The sequence below is a fragment of the Ranitomeya imitator genome, chromosome 2 (assembly GCF_032444005.1).
Source record: "Ranitomeya imitator isolate aRanImi1 chromosome 2, aRanImi1.pri, whole genome shotgun sequence".
NCBI lineage: Eukaryota > Metazoa > Chordata > Amphibia > Anura > Dendrobatidae > Ranitomeya > Ranitomeya imitator.
The window spans coordinates 823,040,705-823,062,847 of record NC_091283.1 but is presented as its reverse complement, the minus strand read 5'-3'; the positions used below and the strand labels follow the sequence as shown (position 1 = coordinate 823,062,847).

The 22,143-nt window shown below is 43.7% G+C and overlaps 1 protein-coding gene across 2 annotated transcripts in view; it reads right to left on the bottom strand.

Moving 5' to 3' along the window:
• The window catches only part of DNMBP (dynamin binding protein), a 124,732-nt gene that overhangs the window by 18,366 nt on the left and 84,223 nt on the right, over positions 1–22,143 (bottom strand). For both annotated transcript variants that reach the window (XM_069753972.1, XM_069753973.1), the window contains one exon: positions 1,893–2,083. In XM_069753972.1, the coding sequence (XP_069610073.1) occupies positions 1,893–2,083 (191 nt within the window). The remainder of the gene's footprint in view (positions 1–1,892; positions 2,084–22,143) is intronic.

Sequence of the window (22,143 nt, the reverse complement as noted above, 5' to 3'; positions counted from 1 at the left end):
AAGAAGGAAGGAGAAAAAAAAGAAGAAACGAGAAGAAATATGGAAGGAGAAGAAATAAGGAAGGAGAAGGAAGAAAGAAGGAAGGAGAAGAAAGAAGGCAGAAGGAAGGAAAGAAGAAAGAAGGAAAGAAGAAATAAGGAAGGAGAAAAAAAGAAGAAAGAAGAAACGAGAAGAAATATGGAAGGAGAAGAAATAAGGAAGGAGAAGAAAGAAGGAAGGAGAAGAATTAAGGAAGGAGAAGAAAGAAGGAAGGAGAAGAAAGAATGAAGGAGAAGAAAGAAGGAAGGAGAAGAAGAAGAAAGGAGAAGAAATAAGGAAGGAGAAGATAGAAGGAAGTAGAAGAAAGAAGGAAGGAGAAAAAAAAAGAAGAAACGAGAAGAAATATGGAAGGAGAAGAAATAAGGAAGGAGAAGGAAGAAAGAAGGAAGGAGAAGAAATAAGGAAGAAGGAAGGAGAAGGAAGAAAGAAGGAAGGAGAAGAAGGAAGGAGAAAAAAAGAAGAAAGAAGAAACGAGAAGAAAGAAGGAAGGAGAAGAAAGAAGGAAGGAGAAGAAAGAAGGAAGGAGAAGAAAGGAGGAAGGAGGAAGGAGAAGGAGAAGAAATAAGGAAGAAGGAAGGAGAAGGAAGAAAGAAGGAAGGAGAAGGAAGGAAGAAAGAAGGAAGGAGAAGAAGGAAGGAGAAAAAAAGAAGAAAGAAGAAACAAGAAGAAAGAAGGAAGGAGAAGAAATATGGAAGGAGAAGAAATATGGAAGGAGAAGAAAGAAGGAAGGAGAAGAAAGAAGGAAGGAGAAGAAAGAAGGAAGGAGAAGAAAGAAGGAAGGAGAAGAAAGAAGGAAGGAGAAGAAAGAAGGAAGGAGAAGAAAGAAGGAAGGAGAAGAAAGAAGGAAGGAGAAGAAAGAAGGAAGGAGAAAAAAAGAAGAAAGGAGAAAAAAAGAAGAAAGAATAAGGAGAAGGAGGAAAGGACAGGAAAAGAAAAGAAAAGAAAAGAAAAAAGAAAAGAAAAGAAAAAAAAGAAAGAAAGAAAGAAAGAAAGAAAGAAAGAAAGAAAGAAAGAAAAAAAAAAAAAAAAAAGAAAGAAAGAAAGAAAGAAAGAAAGAAAGAAAGAAAGAAAGAAAGAAAGAAAGAAAGAAAGAAAGAAAAAACTGAAGGAGAAGTAAGAAGGAAGGAGAAGAAAGGAAGGAACGAAGAGAAATAAGAAAGAATAACTGCTCTGTTGACGTGGAGCAGCCAAGACGCTGGCAGGAGAGGTTGTTGCCTCCGTTATCAGCTACCTGCATGTTAGTTTTTTGGCCCTTAGCAAAAAAATAAAATGGTCCTGGACAAGCGCTTTAAGTCTCTACAATGTGAATCGGAATCCTCCCATTTATTGAAAACAAGCAGATCTCTTGGAAAAAAAAGTGAGAAATTAAAAATAAAAAAATTAAAAATGTTTATTCCTAGTTTGCAAATTATCCTCTTATCCATAGAATAGGGAATAACGCCCTGATCGCTGGGGTCCAATCCTCGCCCTGTGAAGTTCCCTTTCTGAGTTTTGCAGAGGTCGAGCCTGCGCATCTCCGCTCCATTCATTCTCTATGCAGTGCCGGAGGCAGCTGAACACTGTATAACGATCTGTGGGGTTCGCAGGGATTGGGATTTATTCTCTTTCCAATAGATTTGGAAGGACCTCCAAACACGTCACAAACCTTTTACGCTTTTTTATTCATTAAACCTGAAAACTTTTTCCGTTCTGCTTTTGACCAAATTCAATTCAGACGAGATGTAAGATCTCATGGGTCGGGTGCCCAATCTTTACTTGTTTATCGCTGGTATTTATTTTTCAGACTTAACCTCTAGTTTATATGTACAGAATGAGGAATGACACTTAATTCAGAAAATCAGTGGCGGTCTCACCTGCGTAGCCTGCAGGGGGAACATGATGTGCTCCACCAGAGTTTCCAGGTCTCTCAGGTAGTCACGCTCGGTCTGTAACAGTTCCTCAATCACCTTTGACCTCTTCTCCAGCATCCTCGTCTCAGAATTCTCGGCCGTAGATGCAGCAGATGGACCCTCTTCCAGGATTTCGGGTTGTGACAGCGTCATGTCTAAAAAAGGAAATGCATGGTTTTATAAAATGCTCCTAAAAAAAAATTAAACAGACCGGAAGAAACCCTTCATGTCTGATCTCTTCAATCTACGTGTAATCGTGGTTTTTACAGAAGACGACGTGCTTTATGTGCTCCATACTGGCATCATGTCCATCACATGACATCTCCTGTGACATTCACTAATTTTATATTAATTGTTTTTATTTATTTTACTCGCCTATATAGCGCCATTAATTCCACAGCGCTTTACAGACTTCATCATCGCTGTCCCCATTCAACATAATAAATGCGCAGAAGGAGGAAATGGAAAAATGGAAAATCAATCAATAGCGTCGTTTTAGGTGCAGAGAATTAGCGATAATCTCTCCCTCCGCCACCTGCTTCCCAAACTAATCTACTCATTTCTTGATGGATAAGTAAGGAAACAATGAAAACACATAAAGTGGATAAACAAAGAATGGACGCCGACTCAGCTTAGGCCACCGCATGGCTACTTCTGCCGCCATATGTCATCACATTGACCAGTGAAGAGGCGCAGACGGAGGTTGGATGCAATATTATTACTGAACCCTTAATAGCGAGCTCCACGGTCCACTCCCCTTCCCCAATGCCATATAAGATCTACATAAAGGCGACTATATATATATATTACGTATCTTGTCTGTATACTCCAGAGCTGCTGCACAATTCTGCCGGCTTCAGAGCTGATCTCCCATAGCATGACTTGCCAGCTCCAGGTTTACACCAAATACTGTTGATGAAAACAACAGAACTTTTCATCTCAGCTGAACGGATAGGAGTTTCCAAGGACAACCAGCAGAATTGTGCACGCAGCTCCGGATTATAGAATAAAAGCAGTAACCTGGGATCCACTTTTTTAAAGTAGCTTATATAAAAGAAGAAGAGCATCATTTAGGAAGTGAAAGATAAATGTGACTTGCAGACACATTGTAATCGGATAACGCATATTGCTTTTCTATAGGTTACTATGTACATTGGTAGTAGAGGAGACTTCACAAGAACACAGCACTGAATGTAAAACTATTTATGTGTTTGGAGGATTCATGTTGGGGCAGGTAGGAGTAATAACACACCTAGACACCTACATAATACTTCCCGATTTCACTTTCACAAAAACTTGGTTTCTAACTAAAAGCTGCATTTCTTTACCCAGGGGCAATCTATCTACTGTATGGAAGACTATATGGTGCCCATTATGCTGTATGGAGGATTACTGTATATCAGTCCCATTATACTGTAAGGAGGACTATATGGGTCCCATTATACTGTAAGGAGGACTATATGGGTCCCATTATACTGTATGAAGGACTATATGGGTCCCATTATACTGTATGAAGGACTATATGGGTCCCATTATACTGTATGAAGGACTATATGGGTCCCATGATTATACTGTAAGGGGGACTATATGGGTCCCATTATACTATATGGAGGACTATATGGTCCCATTATACTGTATGGATGACTATGGGTCCCATTATACTGTGTGAAGGACTATATGGGTCCCATTATACTGTAAGGAGGACTATATGGGTCCCATTATACTGTATGAAGGACTATATGGGTCCCATTATACTGTAAGGAGGACTATATGGGTCCCATTATACTGTATGAAGGACTATATGGGTCCCATTATACTGTAAGGGGGACTATATGGGTCCCATTATACTGTAAGGGGGACCATATGGGTCTCATCATACTATATGGAGGACTATATGGTCCCATTATACTGTATGGATGACTATATGGGTCCCATTATACTGTGTGGAGGACTATATGGGTCCCATTATACTGTAAGGAGGACTATATGGGTCCCATTATACTGTATGAAGGACTATATGGGTCCCATTATACTGTAAGGGGGACTATATGGGTCTCATTATACTATATGGAGGACTATATGGTCCCATTATACTGTATGGATGACTATATGGGTCCCATTATACTGTGTGGAGGACTATATGGGTCCCATTATACTGTAAGGAGGACTATATGGGTCCCATTATACTGTATGAAGGACTATATGGGTCCCATTATACTGTAAGGGGGACTATATGGGTCCCATTATACTATATGGAGGACTATATGGTCCCATTATACTATATGGAGGACTAAATGGTCCCATTATACTGTATGGATGACTATATGGGTCCCATTATACTGTGTGGAGGACTATATGGGTCCCATTATACTGTATGGAGGACTATATTATTATTTATTTATATAGCATCATTAATTCCATGGTGCTGTACATGAGAAGGGGTTTCATCAAAATACAAATATCACTTACAGTAAACAAACTAACAATGCTAGAATGGTACAGAGGGAAGAGGACCCTGCCCTTGCGGGCTTACATTCTACAGGATTATGGGGAAGGAGACAGTAGGTCAAGGGTAGCAGTAGCTCTGATGGTGTTGAGGTGGCCGTGTGGTCATTACAGGTTATGGGTCCCATTATACTATATGGAGGACTATATGGGTCCCATTATACTGCAAGGGGGACTATATGGGTCCCATTATACTGTATGGAGGACTATATGGGTCCCATTATACTGTATGGAGGAATATATGGGTCCCATTATACTGTATGGAGGACTATATGGGCCCCAGTATATTGTATGGGGGACTATATGGGTCCTATTATACTATATGGGGGACTATATGGGTCCCATTATACTGTATGGAGGAATATATGGGTCCCATTATACTGTATGGAGGACTATATGGGTCCCATTATACTGTATGGAGGACTATATGGGTCCCATTATACTGTATGGAGGACTATATGGGCCCCAGTATATTGTATGGGGGACTATATGGGTCCTATTATACTATATGGAGGACTATATGGGTCCCATTATACTGTATGGAGGAATATATGGGTCCCATTATACTGTATGGGGGACTATATGGGTCCTATTATACTATATGGAGGACTATATGGGTCCTATTATACTATATGGAGGACTATATGGGTCTCATACTGTATAGAGAACTCTGTGGGTCCCATTATACTGTATTGAGGACTATATAGTGGACTATATAGGTCCCATTATACTGTATGGAGCCATTATATCTTCCTGTATACCGTATTGGGGCCATTATATCTTCCTATCTTTCTGACTGCTCCTTCAGTGTATCGTTCGGTGGCTCCACTTCTCCTCTTCCTCTCGCTGTTGGGGTCCCTCAGTGCTCAGTCCTTGGTCCCCTTCTCTTCTCTCTCTACACAACCACAACTGGACAGACCATCAGCAGATTTGGCTTTCAGTACCATCTTTACGCTGATGACACACAACTATATACTTCATCCCCTGACCTTACCCCCGCAGTACTGCAGAACACCATAGACTGTCTGTCCACAGTCTCCAACATCATGTCCGGGCTCTGAAACCCAACCTTTCCCTAACCGAACTTCTGCTCACGGCAACTACTAACCTCCCTAAATCTGACATTTCCATCTCCGTGGGTGGCACCACAATAGCGCCCCGGCAGCAGGCGAGCTGTCTGGGTGTTATGTTTGACACCAATCTTTCCTTCTCCTCCCATATATAATCTCTTGCCGCTTACACCTAAAGAACATCTCTAGAATCCGCCCCTTTCTCACCATGGAAACAACAAAAACCCTCAGTGTTGTCCTGATCCACTCCCGCCTGGACTACTGTAACGCTCTATTAATTGGCCTTCCACTCACTCGATTTTCCCCGCTCCAGTCTTATTTATCCATCCTTAATGCAGCAGCCAGGGTCATCCATCTGATTAGTCCGCTGTTCATCAGTCATTACACTGGCTGCCCATTCATTATAGGATCCAATTTAAACTGTTTGCTCTCACCCACAAAGCTCTCCACAGTGCGGCACCCCCTACATCTCCTCCCTCATTTCTATTTATCACCCTACTCATCCTCTCCACAGTGCAGCACCCCCCACATCTCCTCCCTCATTTCTGTTTATCACCCTACCCGCTCGTTACGCTCCGCAAGTAACTTTCGACTAACCTCCGCACTAATCTCCCTCCCACTCCTGGCTCCAAGACTTCTCCCAAGCTGCACCAATCCTCTGGAATGCTCTACCCCAAGAAATCAGGACTAACCACAACTTACACAGTTTTAGACCCTACATGAATATTATTTGATAGTGCTTGACAAAAAAGCAATGTTGCACTTTACTCTTTATTGAAATTTGCCGCCATTCTTGCATATTAACTCTTTTCTTTTCAGCATGTCGCCCAGTCTAGCAGCAATGACTGAGCATGTGAAAAAGGCTTACAAACTGTTTTCTACTAAGCTTGTAAGTTCTGCGCCGAAACTGGACAGGATCATTGAAACAACGCACCTTTAGCTCCTAAACTCGGCACGATGCGACATTATCCATCTATGAACCTGGGAACAATGCTTTAAGAGTTCAGTGCGGACCGCTGACAGTGCCAGGGGATTTCATTTAGAGTTAATGGTGCACTTTTTTCAAAAATTAAAAAAGATTAATTTCCCTGGTGGTGTTCAACGCCTCCCATCAGGAAAGTTCTTATATCACACAGGCTATGTGAAAGGAAAAGAACTTTGCCCATTTTTCTTTCCTACGTCCCGCTGCACAGTGACAGTGCACACAGTTCATAATCAGGGTGTATTACACTTAACAGGTTGGGCTCTTAAAACCTTTGACACTGATAAGTGACAATCACCCGGCAACGCAAACAAACAAATCATTCTGTCCTCAGTTCTATCACTTCCGTGAAAAACACCTGACAATTGTGCAAAGACTTTCATGAGTGTAACAAGTGCTCGATATGTAACGATGCGTCACTCACTAATTAACACTTAATGGCTGATTACGCACAGGGTAACTGAAGAGCCACAATTCCAAGAGGGAGAAGCGGCGACGGGACACATCTGGTGCCGCTTATCTCCAGTAGGATGAAAAGATTGGACATGCTGAATTCCAACATGCCCAATCATCTCCGAATGCTGCCAAACTCTGCATTTAAATATTGTGCATGGGCACCTTTAAAAGTTCTGCGACTTGTTTTTTTTTTTCAACAAAATCTCAGCTCTAAAATAGTTGTGTAACATCAAGTTGCACAAACAAGTTTGGCTGCATGATTTCTCTAAAAATTGCTGTCACGTCACAAATGTTACCATGCAACCACACAGGCTATATAAAAAAAAAATTATTCATGTTTTTCCAATATGTGTCTGGTTTTGCAGCTCGGCTCCACTAAAGTGAATGTGGCAGATGTGTAATACCATAGACAACCTGTGAGCGGGAGGGCGCTGTTTCTGGCAAAAAAAAAAAAAAAACAGCCATGTTTTTCCAATTCTATACAACTTTGGCTAATTAACTGCAAAAGAACACATAGCAAGTTAATGATCTGTAAGCGGTAGGCATATAGATGATCCTCGGTGGATTACTGACGCGTCCCTGCATGAGAACTACTGTTTACTGACATAACTATGGGAGCTCAACTTCAGAGAAAAACTAACCACAAAACCACAGCACTCCAAATCTGTCACGTGTATATTCCCAGAATGATGCGAGGGATTATTATGGGAGTACCAAGGTTTGGATAAATACTACTTATACTAGTTAGAGGCTATATTCACTCCGAGGAGGATTCGCTCCAAAATCTTCAAAAAAATAAACTGCTTGGAAAACTTCTATTTCTATGTCAAGTACAGTTTGCTGCTAATTAGTTTTTGCCTGTTCAGGGGGGAAAAAAAAGGTTGATGTAACTTCTCTAAAGCAGATCCTGATGGAATCCACTCCAAACTATGCACTGTTCTATAAAAAAAAAAAAACAAACATAAAAGAATAGTTCAGGACAAAACTCTTACAAACGCTTCAGAGTTAGTGAGGAGGTTTAGGAGAGGAAACGGAGCTGAAAACTCTCCAAATCCTTCACAAAAATGCAAAACTTCTCAAAAACTTGGGAGGTTCTGCTCAGATTCATTAGACAAAACTCTGCAAAAAAGGCTGCGTGTGCACACTGGCACTAAAAGTAAAGACTTGATCAAAAACTTCCCACCCCAAAAAGGAACATTTCTTGAAGAAGTTTCCGTTTGAAAAACTAGTCATTTTTCGAACGTCTCAAAAAAAAAAAAAAACTGAAAAAAGGAACATAAACTTTGGCTTTTTTTTCAGTGATTGTTTTTTTACTTGTAATATTTCTAGAACACAAAAGGAAGTTGAAAGAAAAAGTGTAAATTTAGTGTTCTCCAAAATTTGCAACATTTTAACTTTTTTTTTTTGAGTGACAAGAATACCCAAAATTTATCATGAGGGAGTAGGGCATATACACATTACCACATGCATTTTTGTTTTTATATCCAGCTACATAAATAAAGAGATAAAGGTGAGACGAACATCAGAGGTTGCGGATTTATTTATTTTTTAAATAAACAAGTGTTTGCCTTTTCCCTATTGATCAACATCTGGACACTTCTTTCCTAGTGCTTGTCGCACAGCAAAAATGATCAGTTAAAAAGAAATCTGCATAATAAACCTGCCCTGTGTGAACATGCCCTAAAGGGTGAAAAAAAAACAACAAAAAACACTAGAGGAAATTCAGTTATGGTACGATTCCACAGTACGCAACTCTATATACCAGTTTTGTGTTTAGAACTAGGGCCTAAAAGAAAAAACAAAAAAAGATTGTGAAAAGGGTCTTCAGATATAGAACTGAAATGTTACATTATGATAGATAGATAGATAGATAGATAGATAGATAGATAGATAGATAGATAGATAGGATAGATGAAAGATAGATAGATGATAGATAGATAATAGATAGATAATAGATAGATAGATAGATAGATAGATAGATAGATAGATAGATAGATAGATAGATAGATGAAAGATAGATAGATAGATAGATAGATGAAAGATAGATAGATGATAGATAGATAGATAATAGATAGATAGATAGATAGATAGATAGATAGATAGATAGATAGATAGATAGATAGATAGATTGATTCAACTTTTCGAGCGGGCCTATGGCTGCCCTCTCCCCTCACTAACTTTATTTACAAAGAGCAAAAACTTTGAAACTATGAGCATAAAAGTTCCCGGATGAGAGCAGCAGCGGTGGGGGTGGAGGGGATGATACTATAGAGGAGGGGGTGACAATTCTCACCCATTGTCTCCCATGGCTAGAGTCTTGAACTTGTGCATAGCTCTGAAACATGTCTCCCATCCCCCATCATTTCCCAGTCTGAGCAACCTGCTGACTTCTTCCCTGCCCCCAACACTATAATCTGTATGATGGGATTCTGCTGCCCCTCTGCAGAGAATTCAAGGGGAACTTTAAAGTAACTTTTGCATCCTGCCAATGATTCTCCATGTGTTGGACACTTGTTACAGGGGCTGGGGACAGAGAATAATTGCAGGTTCCAGAAGCTACAGCTATAATGGAACTTTCTGCCTGCACTTACCTCTGTGGTCAGGCCTGAGCCCTGTACCCCCTGCAGATACAGGCAAACCCCTCATCTCAGTGTATTATCATCTGAATAGTCGGGATCTATGCAACAGAAACCATAGAGGAGGGAGGAAAAAGGCAAAGCCCGGAGACAAGGATTTAGGATGGTGCCTGCGAGAGATCCTCAGGTTATATCAGAGAGGTATATTAGATTGGCAGGGTTCCTGATGCAGCATTACTCAGACTTTTTTTTTTTTTTGTTTATGTGGTTTTGACATATAACATTTGTGTCGGTGATAGTCTATGGGGTCATTCACCTGTCGATGATTTTCCAAAGACCAAGTAGTCTACGGAAAATCGCAAGACACATGTTCAATTTTGAGAGTCGTATCAAAACGGGCAATGCAAGTCTATGGGTAAATAGAAAAAAAATAAAAAATATTGGACTGTACTCTAAGGAGATCTGAGAGTGGTCTGATATTCACAGACTGCCAGAAAGGAGAAGGTGGAGAAACTTTTTTTTTTCTCCCCACATTTGAGAAACTCTGACCAAACTCATAAGTCCATTTTTTCTTGTATGTGAAAAAAACCCTGGCATCTAAACGAAGCCTTAACACATACTAAGATGGTGGATTTCACATGCCTCTATCACGCACCTTTGTAATAAATGTGGTTTTCTGTTGCAAACTGGCGTAGATTTGTGCTGCAATATGTCACAAAACCTGATGCAAATCATAACACGGTCCGCTTTGCAAAACAAGAAAAATTTACGTTTTTTTGGAGCCAGAGAAGCGGCACGCAGCCCTTGATGGTTTACAACCTATGTCCCTAAGACTACAAGGGTGCATTCAATATCTCGGTAGAGTAATAAACTATTTGTTACCCCGGTCAAAAAGAGGGAAACTTACGACACATCTTTAAGGCATTTGTTACAAACAGTCTTACGTTAGATGCATAATTGTCACGCGTTTTATGCTGCTTTCACCCCATGCATTGGTGAACATTTGCAGCATATCTTGTCATGTGGCAGTTTTGAACTCAACGCCGTAATTCAATTTCCGCATAGATTTTGGAAGAATATTTAATGCAGCATGTGGACGACATCTGATGAAATCTCATCCATTTTTCTTGCACAGTACTACATCTGGAAAACACAAAGGACAGTGACTTGTGTAGAAAATAGGACTTGTCCTTTCAAAAGAACAGCACTGAAGGTATGCCGCAGTAATATGGACCGCCAAACATGGCTGGTATTTAGGCTTTGTGAATGGACTAAAGATAAAGTACCGGTATGGCGGCATCTGTAACTGTACGGACTTTCCAGAAGAGTTTTATTTTGTAGGTTAACGCTGAATACAGAAGATCTCTGTGACAACCACTGTGGAATTAGCAATGGTGGCCGCGCCGATTATCAAGATGGCCACACTTTCCCAGAAATACATAAAGAATTGTCAGAAGAGGAAGATGCAAGGTTTCCGTGATTTATTCTTCGTTTTAGAGAACTTACTGGTAAAAAACGTGAACCGGTTTGTTGTTCCGTTTAGAACACTATACAAAAAGTGATGTAAAAGCGGCAGAACGTCCAGGAGGTTTGTACTTTAAGGATTTGCAGGAAAGCTCAACCTTGGTCTTTGTTCGGGTGGGCACAGCTTGTGCGACCAGGACAATGCGTTATTTACTAGCAGGGATTAGAAGTCATAGACAATGCAGATCAATCATAGGGCTGGTCAGTGCGGAGATTCTTCAGGAAAGTCAGAAGTTTCTTCTTCACAAACCAGTTTCTTATTGTTTGCAAAATATTCCCTTTTCTTGCTGTTAAAATCCCTCTACAAGAGCAATATACAGAAACTCTCCCCGAGGGGGGTCTGTGGTCCAGAAAACGCCCCAATTAGTAGGATGAACTGTTAATTTGAAACGGTTAAATAAAAAAATATGGCGTCCTATAAGATTCTTAATGGGACGTTTCCCTGGGCCCCCCGTTACATGTTGATGGTCTGCTTTCTTTTTCCCAAAATCAATTTCCAACTGATTGTGTAGAACCGCAACCGTCCGTGTACAACTAGGATCTTATGGGTAACAATCTGGCAGTTATCGTTTCGCCACAGCTGGATGGACGCAGGTTGTATACATACATCTGGGGTTCCTATAAAGCTTACCTACACCGCGGAGGTCCCACAAATTGGAGATAGCATCTCAACGTGTCGGCCTCAGATTATGACAAATTTGCATTTGTGGACGAGAAGGAAAGGGTCGGGGTTATTAACAAGGAACAACAAACTTCATTATGATTCCTCAGGGGTGGGCATAGTCAGCATAGATTTTATTTTTTTGCAAGACTGGGTTTACACAAACATTGGCAAAGTGTGGGCGTGATTGGGTGCGTACGTGCAGCTGCATCTTGGATGGGTGCAGGAGCTGCCCAACATCAAAAATTGGCACACTATGGACATGACTGGATCTGGGTAGACATCTGCATCTATGATGGGTGCAGGAGCTGCCCAACATCAAAAATTGGCAAACTATGGACATGATTGGATCTGAGTACACATCTGCATCTACGATGGGTGCAGGAACTGCTCAACATCAAAAATTGACAAATTATGGACATGATTGGATCTGGGTACACATATGCATCTACGATGGGTGCAGGAGCTGCCCAACATCAAAAATTGGCAAACTATGGACATGACTGGATCTGGGTACACATCTGCATCTACGATGGGTGCAGGAGCTGCCCAACATCAAAAATTGGCAAATTATGGACATGACTGGATCTGGGTACACATCTGCATCTACGATGGGTGGAGGAGCCCAACATCAAAAATTGGCAAATTATGGACATGACTGGATCTGGGTACACATCTGCATCTACGATGGGTGGAGGAGCTGCCCAACATCAAAAATTGGCAAACTATGGACATGACTGGATCTGGGTACACATCTGCATCTACGATGGGTGCAGGAGCTGCCCAACATCAAAAATTGGCAAATTATGGACATGACTGGATCTGGGTACACATCTGCATCTACGATGGGTGGAGGAGCCCAACATCAAAAATTGGCAAATTATGGACATGACTGGATGTGGGTACACATCTGCATCTATGATGGGTGCAGGAGCTGCCCAACATTCTATGCACGATTATCATGCACTAAATGTTACAAATCCATGCTGTGATTGGTCAGTTTTATTGTCCTTGTGCGCAAGGGTCAGCACACAAAGCAAAATCACAGTTGTGTGAATCCGGCCTAAGGTGGTGATGGGGCAGCACGGTGGCCTTGCAGCTTTGGGGTCCTGGGTTCAAATCCCACCAAAGACAACATGTGCAAGGAGTCTATGTGGGTTTCCTCTGGTTTCTCCAGTTTCCTCCCACAATCCAAAGACATAATGATAGGGAATGTAGATTGTGAGCCCCAATGGGCACAGCGATGATAATGTATGTAAAGTGCTGTGGAATTAATGGGGAACAAAATAAATACAATTTCAAGAAATAGCCAATGATACAGCCATAGGGGGTATAGAGGTAGCAGTCACATCCCAGTCCTGGTGTGTAAGGGGTCCCAAAAACCCTTTTACAGCAAAACATTTATTGTACCTGAAAGGTGGGGGGTCCCTGATACAGATTTTACTCCGGGGCGCTGGGGCTTTACGTTATGCAGCCGCCGTAAGTCCCTTCAAGATGATAGGACCAGTCCTGGTCACCTGCCCAGAGAGTGCCGCATGTTATGACAGTACCTAATATACAAGAATGGCCTCACCCACGGGTTAAGGTCATACGATGCCTTTTTTACAGTAGCAGCTTGAGGCTATAGATCAATGTCATGCAAATCAGAGGCGCTGTGTAACATAATCTGATTGTATCCCTGAGTCAACATGGAAGTCCATAGTGAGACAAGACACATGCTTTACATATACGCTGCAGTATGCGGCAATACAAGGGGTGAAATCACAGGCATCGCAATGAGAGCACACGGCTTTATAGGTGCAGTATAACCAGTCGGCTGGGTGATCTCCTGCCTGTCCCATATATGCGCCCACTGAGCTCCGCCATGTTGTATCAGTGGGTGGAGGAGAGATAAGCGGCTGTCACCGCACCTTCGGCGTTGCTTATCGCTTGGGAAATATCACCATTACACTCCGATCCTGCCACAACGGGGTCCACCGCTCGTTTGTCCATTTCCCATCTCGTGTTATCATGTCCTGCTGGTTCGCACTGCCTAATAGAGAGGGGTATTTATCCAGTCTGCCCCACTCCTATAGGGGCAGTTTCTATTGTACTTTTGGCCTCCGTAAACCTGCAATAATAAACCCTCTGACTTCACTTACACGTGGATTATAATTTGCAGTTTCAAACTGGATAGGAGGATTGCAAAATAGGATGCGGCTCGTTCACTTGGTCACAGCGACCTTTCAACCACTGAACGTCATTCTGAACAATAAACCGTTTTACAATATACCGGTATATATTACAGTTACAGCCTCTATTACAGCTGCGCTCATAATTCAGCCATGGGAATCAGTCGAGCCTTGCTGTCGGACTACTCCCTAAAATATTTGCCGTGGTATAAAAGAGAGGACATCTCAAAACGCAAATCACCTAAATAAAGCCGCCACGAGTTAGCAAAAAGTGATGCGAGATTTCAGCTGTGGAGTGTGGCAAAAAGTGACTCCATACTATGTAACCATTTATAAGAGTGAATGCGGAAGACCACAGATTATGTGAATTGTTATAATACGTTGTGAAATTCAGATTTTATCACCACCTTGTGTGGTGCGACATTGTAAAATGTGCTTTGTAAAAGTTTACAGCAAGCAGACAGAAGCCAGATATTGAGATCTGCATGACGAGCATTGCCTGAGCCGATGACCCAGCAGCAAATCTATAAATATACAGCAATGGAGCAGCAGCGGGTTCAGAATTATTAATTATTATTAATCTTCTAGAAAAAGAAGCAAAAAGCCCCGTACCACAATTACACTGGGGATCCCAGCAGCGGGAAAACTTTCCATCAACCCCATTCGTTCCACCTACTTGCCAATATCTTGGCTTGCAAAATAGGGATTAAGTCCAACCCCAGGAAAGTCCAAAATCAGAGTGGGGACACCCAGTTCCAGGCAGAGTTTACATTAACCCCCCTAGAAAGGAGCGCCGTCATGCTCCGGTGCCCAGTCCAGTCATCTGTGATGGCCGGATTTCACTTCTGCATCCGGAATTCTCCGCTCCTCTGGCGCTTATTAGGCCTCATGCAACGTCCTGGGTCGAGAGGCGTCGCGGAAGTGAAAACCGGCTGGAGGACGAGACCGGACCAGGGCAGAGCAGAGCAAATCAAATTCTTCGTTAGTGGGGTTAATGTAGACCCTACCCAAAAGTGGGTGTCCCAAAAGTTGGTGTCCACAACTGTCTGGTGATCAGATAATTTATAGAAGCATAAAAATCATCGTTAATCGGCAGCACATTGCCCTGAGCAAACGAGGGATGTGCCGCTGACCACATGATGTTCTATGGGGACAGATCGATTGTATGTACCATCATTTAATATTATAATACTGATACAATGTAACCACATATATTTTTACATATGCAAATCATGTACTATACCATTTACATATCACAAATAGTTACTATCCCTAATCCTTTAACAAGTCTTGACCTTCATTCGCATCATGTATGTAGTTTCCAGAGGTTCCTGAGTCCCGTTAATATTCCCTTTCATCACCGTTGGAGAGTTACTTGTGCCTCCTGCCATACGAGATCACAGACCGGAGAAGTACTGCTGAACCTTTTGTTCACTTTCCCTAAAGAAACTGATCCTATCACCTGAGAACTCAGAGCGGCTTTTGTTGGGAGCAATGCGGAGCGGAGAAGAGCTCCGAGACTTACAATGGAGAGTTATTACTTGGATCTCATGAGGCTCCATCTCTCCACACAAGGATATCAGATACAATTACTGCAGATTAAAAATTAAAAAAGAAACATGGAAAACTCACACAATAAGTGAAAAAAAAAATTATAAAGGGCTTTAAAATCAAGTGAGAAAGAGGAAGCTAAGCTCTTGTTACAGTAAAGTCGTACAAAGCTGAAAAAGAGGCAAATATAGAGGTCGAGGGATCAATGGTAAAAATTTTCCTTCGGCAGACATGTGTCTCTGTCGACGTCCCCCACACATGAATGCTCGACTTGGTCGGGCGTTTATATATTTTCGAAAGATAGAAATGAAAATTGTTTGCGGAAAGCTCATCTCTTCCGAAAGCAAAAGGGTCGGCCATTAACATTCTAGCTACCCAATCCTTCTCGTCTCCTGACCTCATCTGTCGGAGGAGAATTGGTAGGCCCCCATATATAGCAGAAGGTCTTCTGGCCCTGAGGAAATCACTGGGTTTGAATTACTTTCATCTGATGTGTATGGCACCATTAGGCACTAGCAGCAAATTTCCAGGACCGTTGGCAACTTTGCTCCGGGGATCTACCCAGCGTAAGTTAGAGTGGTTGTCAGATGAACCTCACACAGACAGTGCCTTATAATGCAGATACAAAGGGGGTCAAGTCTTGTTTGCTAACCCCCCTGGATCTAATTATTTAGGTACCGTCACACTCAGCGACGCTGCAGCGATATAAACAACAAGCTGATCGCTGGAGCGTCGCTGTTTAGGTCGCTGTAGAGACGTCAAACATGGCAACACCAGAACGATGCAGGAGCGATCCAGTGACGTAACGGCGACTCACTTATCGTTCTCGCTGGTTGTTAGCTCCATGTAAAACGTTGCTGGCATCATTGCTTTTGCTGTCAAACATGACGAATCACGCCGACCTGACGACCAAATAAAGTTCTGGACTTCTAGCTCCGACCAGCGATGGCACAGCGGGATCCAGATCGCTGCTGCGTGTCAAACACAACGAGATCGCTATCAAGGACGCTGCAACGTCACGGATCGTTGTCGTTCTCGTTGGAAAGTTGCTGAGTGTGAAGGTACCTTTTCTGTATATAGGTGGCGGGTTGGCATCCAAGGTAATTTTTTGGTAATTTGAAGACTCAAGAATACTGTGCACAGGCAAAGAGCAGAAATGGATCCTTGACTTAGATCCTATCGATAGACTCACTCGTTGAGATTTGGAAGAGTTGAAAAGGAAAATCGAGAACAAACAAGTAACAAGATGAATAGAGTCAATGAAAGATTTAAGAAAACTAGAGTAGCTGAAAACGAAGGCTATAAAGGCCATAAATATTAGGCAACTGTTGGGAAGCTATTTCTCCTGACGGTCCCATAAACAAACACAGATATCCTCAGACATACATGAGATACTCAGCCTAGTAACTGAGAAAGACAAGTATCTAGACAAGAAACGTGAAGAACGCTCCCATTATAAAAGTGATAACACGAGTGCACTTCACTCCATAAACCTTGTCACTTCCTGAAGTTGTCTTAGCATGGATGATAAGGTGCACGTAGATGGTCACTTCACCAAGAAGGTGATTTATCTTTCATAAATGTCTTTCAGCAACAATTAAGGTTGTCTTCTATGGAGAAAGAGAAGAAAGCCAATGCCGGACTCCACCGGTAGTGCCTTATCGGCCCGGAAAACGAAAGGACTGGGCATTGAAATTCCAAACTGCCCAGTTGGCCTGTAACGTATGGTTGGCTAGTCCCACCAAGATCGCTGGAGAGCATTTGGGGACCCCATCAATAGGGGAGAGGTTACGTTACTATAGTGTGTGCTGGGGTTGCAGTTGGACCTGGAGTTAGTATATGGAAGACCAATGCTATTAAAGACCTGTAATAATTGGAGGCCTTCTTAAAGATTCTGCATTGAGGCCAACAAGCTTCAAGATACAACGCTGGTCCCCATACACATCAGATTGTTCACTGAACCCTTTGAAGTCAGCAGTGTAATGTGTATAGGGCCTTTAGATTAGATTAATATGTATGTGGCCACAGTAATGTAGAGGTTGCAATAGCCCTTGGCAAGGTTGACCACCATCTGTAAATATCTGGTTAGTAGTGAGAACTAGGGAACTTTATCCATGGTGTCAAAACAATATGGTGTAGAAAATTGTGAAAACCCGCTGTATTTTGAATGGGTTTTTTTTAGTAGCCATGTGTGAACAATTAGTATTGTGATGTAATTAGTAGGTGAACCTGACGTTACAAACAACTCATGGAAACCTCTTAACCTGAACTGGTCTCTCCTGTACCGTCCCTCATTCCAGGTCAATGAGGTTCACTAGACGGCAGAAAGTATGTGACAACTACAGGTTCCTCTCCCAAAGAAGGAATTTATAAATCTGTGAATGTGAGCAGAGCAGTCCTGTATGTCACCGCATGTAAGAGGGTGAACTGTAGTCCCACTGAGAGGGCACTAGGACCCTGTGGTTTTTGCCTATTGCAGAAGAGAACAGACCGTGCAAAACTCCCAGAGACAATGTGTGCTGCTGGGTGGGGTCTAGTGTCTCGGGTGTAAAGTGAAACTTGGAAGTGAGAGCTGAGAGAGAAAAAGGCGGGAAGCAAAAGGAGAAGCTGCTGTGATATCTTAAAGAGAGACTGTGTGGATTTACTGCAAGTGTTTTTGGAGGAAAAGAAGCTTTTGAGAGACTTTTTGTTGCTAACGTTCCCCTGGAGAAGAATTAACCTTTTGTTTAACTCTGTGAGAGACTTGTGTGGCTAACGTTTCCTGGAGAGGAGTTAACCCTTTATTTAACAAAAGACTGAGACTTTACTAAGAACCCAGTACGTATTTGGAAGTCTGTGGATTCCCTGTGCATTGAGTGGAGAAACAAGTCTGGACAGACGGCTGATACAGAGACGGACGGATTGTCGTGGAAGCATTCCTAGGAGCTACAGAAGCAGAGACTACATCGTGAGACCACTAACTAAGTCCCCGGCGTTTGGGCTCGGCATCGGCCGACAAGACAAGACAAGAGGAGTTTGCTGTAACTTATTGGCGCTGAAAATATGAACTGGCTGCAGCCTGTGCGGATTCCTGCCTGAGAGGAAATCCATCTCAGGATACGGTACCATAGTTATAGATACCCGGGTATCTCTGCTCAGAGTGTTAAGTTGTTACTTTAGAGGTGTATCTTATATTAGAGTTGTGTAAGTTATACTCAATGTGCCATTCCAGGGGCTCCCTTAATAACACTACATTCAATTTACACTTGTTCCTGCTTTTAGTTGCCTGTAAGGTAAATTTCTTACTAGTCTGTTGTAGTACACAGTTCTCAGGAGACCTTGGAGTGGCACAGTGATTTCAGCTGCTGCTGAATTAGTGTATCTTTGGGGTGCATCTGCCTTAATATTCTCCATATTACCTTGATTAATTTGCCTTTGAGTAAATACCGTTGGAGATTTCTGCCTTGGTCTTGGTTTGTGACTCACTGGATCTTATTCGGACCTCTGGTCATTACATTTTTGGCGTAGTCGGCAGGATCCAGTGTTTGTCATGGACGAGGGCGAGGGTGGAAATGACCCCGCTGTATCCGCATCCTCCTCAGGGGTTGGGGTTCCCTTGGCAGCCGCTGCGACTCCGGGAGGGTATGTGCCTGTAGGGGCTTTACTTCAGCACATGCCGAAATACGATGGGCGCAATATGGCGTTGCAAGATTGGGCTGAGAGAATCCGGAGTATTCTGCGCATGTGTAATTTGACCCCCGCGTTACGCGCTGAGCTGGCATTAAATGCACTGGAGGGTGATATTAGGCGTATGGTGATGGTGCGCCCAGAATCAGAGAGGGATACATTAGAAAAGATTTTGGAACTGTTAGAGGGGAGTTTGGGGGGCCGAGCGCGTGTGGCTCAGCTTCGGTCCCTATTCTTTAATCGTCCCCAGAGAGAGTGTGAGTCCCTGATGCAGTACTCTAATATTTTGCAAGAGATGTTGAATGAGATGCAGCGACTAGACCCGGGGGCCATGGGGGCATTCCGGGAGGTAGACCGCTTGCTCCGGGACCAATTCATCACCGGTGTAGCCAATAGACTTCTCCGGGACAAACTGTTGGAAATGGCCCGGGTTGCACCAGAGTTATCTTTCTGGCAGATTTACCGAGCTGCAGTGGAAAGGGAAGAGAAATCGGCCTATGTTCCCGAGGGGTCAGTGAACAGTGCCCAGCTGGAGGAAGGTGGTTCATCAGGGTCGGGGGGAGAGGGGCTGGTAAGCGTGGTACAAGCTCTGCGTGCTGAGGTGAAGGAGTTGAAGCTGAAATTGTCTCAACTGACAGTTGATCCCGCCTCTACCCCCTCGCGGGAACCTCCTGCCTCACCCCCTGGAACGGTGACCCCGCAAATGGCCAGGTCGTCCTATCAGAATGAGTCAAGCCCTCGCCCACGAGGAACAATCACCTGCTGGAAGTGTGGCCGCCAGGGACACATCTCGCGTTACTGCCGGGCGCTTACAGCCCCAGAAACCCCGTCGCCGGCTTTAAACTTCCGGCCGCTGCCATGAGAGGGCAAGCAGCAGCGGCCCCACCCACACAAAGCCCTCGACGGAATGAACAAGATTTGTTTGCATGTAGTCCAGTGATAGAAGCAGAGTTTGAAGGGCGGAAGATGAGGTGCTTGGTTGACACGGGATCCGAATGTACTATAATGCCTCTAGAAGTATATGAGAGATACTTCAGTCGACTAGTGATTCCAGAGGATGGCCGAGTGATACGACTGACCGCCGCAAATAATGGTCAATTGTCAGTAAAAGGGATCGTGTGGATGCAACTAAAAATGTTTGGTCAAGAGTTGGGGCAGAAAGGGGGGCGTGGCCTGAACGTTCATGTGAGCGGACGCGTGACAGAGCGCTCCCGCTGCCAAAGTTAATATTATCCTTATAAGCCGCAGCTGAGCGGCGATTCACAGCGCTTACCGGCTGCAGGAGAGTCCCGGGAGTGCGGCGGTGAATAGCGGCGGCCCCGAGGTCGGTGAACATGACCAGGAGGAGACAAAGAGACGCCGGAGCCGGCGAGGCAGGGACCGGCCAAGATGGCGCCGACGCCAGGGAGAAGGCGGAGAAGGACAACGCGGCATGCCAGAAGAGAATGTCGGCGGCGGCAAAGCTCCAGCAGTTTGCTAGAGTGGAAGCCGCAGGGAACACAGGAAAAGCAGAGGAGGACGACGGAGTGGACACAGACACAGAAGGAGAGGAGGAAAGCCCAGCAGAGGAGCAGGAGGTACAACAGGGGAGCAGGGATGGTGACATGGCGGTGGTAGTAGGGGGACCTGAAGATAAGGAGTCAGGAGCAGAGCCCACCCTTAGAGATGTCTTTGCACTGGTATCATCCTGCAAACAATCCCTGACCCAGCAGATACAGGAGGTTAAAGGGGATACAGCCCAGATAAATGCAGCCCTGCAGAAGATTGACAAACGTGTGGGGGCTGTGGAGGAAAGAGTGAGCACGGCAGAAGACCATATAGTGCAGCTGCAGAAAGCGGAGAGGAAGTTTGCTCAAACAATATCGGAGCTAGCTGCAAAAAATGAGGATCTGGAGAATAGGTCCAGAAGAAATAACATTCGCATAGTGGGTGTCCCTGAAAAAACTGAGGGGAGGAATCCCACGGAGTATATTGAAAGCTGGCTCCTTGAGACTTTTGGTGATGCAGCACTGACAAAAGTATTTGCGGTAGAGAGAGCCCACAGGGTCCCACCGAAACCACCTGTCCCTGGAGCAAGTCCCCGTACCATGCTTGCCAAAATCCTAAACTACAGAGACATTATCCTGAGGAAGGCTAGAGACATGACGGATCTGACAATTGGAGGTCAAAGAATTGCTATTTACCCTGACTATTCCGCCCTGGTACAGAAACAACGGATGATGTTCACGGGTATCAAGAGACGGCTGAGAGAACTGGGAGTGCAATACTCCATGATGTTTCCGGCACGACAGAGTGGTAGCGATGGATAAGATTCACTTTTTCCAGACGCCGGAGGACGCTACCCAGTGGATAGATCTTAACGCTAAAAAACTTAAAGGGAAAGGAGATTGAAAATGTGGGGCGGGTTGGTCGGGAGGTATCTTAATTCTTTCAAAAAGGGAAAAAAAGAGATTGACTGACAGTACACTGGTAATTGAAATGTGAAGGTTGAAGGGTGGAGTTGGGTATTACTCAGGGAACGCACTGGGAGAGCTGGTGCGGCGGTGAAATATGAGGGAGGAAGGGTGTGCAGCGTACTAAAAAGTTTATTTAGTTTCTTGCAGTTGTAATATAATACAGGTTTAATTATACTGTTCTTCTAAGAATTGCGCCGAATTCTGTTATAAACGGTAGCGGGAGGCGGAAAGAGAAGGTTTAGCAAGAGTGTTCGCAACGGGTGATGGTGCCCCACTCTTGATAAGAGGCAGAATGTATAATATTGGGGGGTGTGGGGGAGGGGGGGGGAGGGGTGAGGGTGGGGAGGGAAGTTAGACAGCTCAGAACCGGGAGTATTGACATAACTAAGGATGATGAGTCACATAATAGGGGACCGCTTTAAGATATTGAGCTGGAATGTGAGAGGCCTGGCGGATAAGTCTAGGAGAGCTGCGAGCTTGCAGTATGCGAAGGATCAACGGGCTTCTATGATATGCTTGCTAGAGACGCACTTGATACAGGAGAAAGTGGACGTACTAAATAGACGTTGGATACAGAAAGGGTATCACTCTACCTTC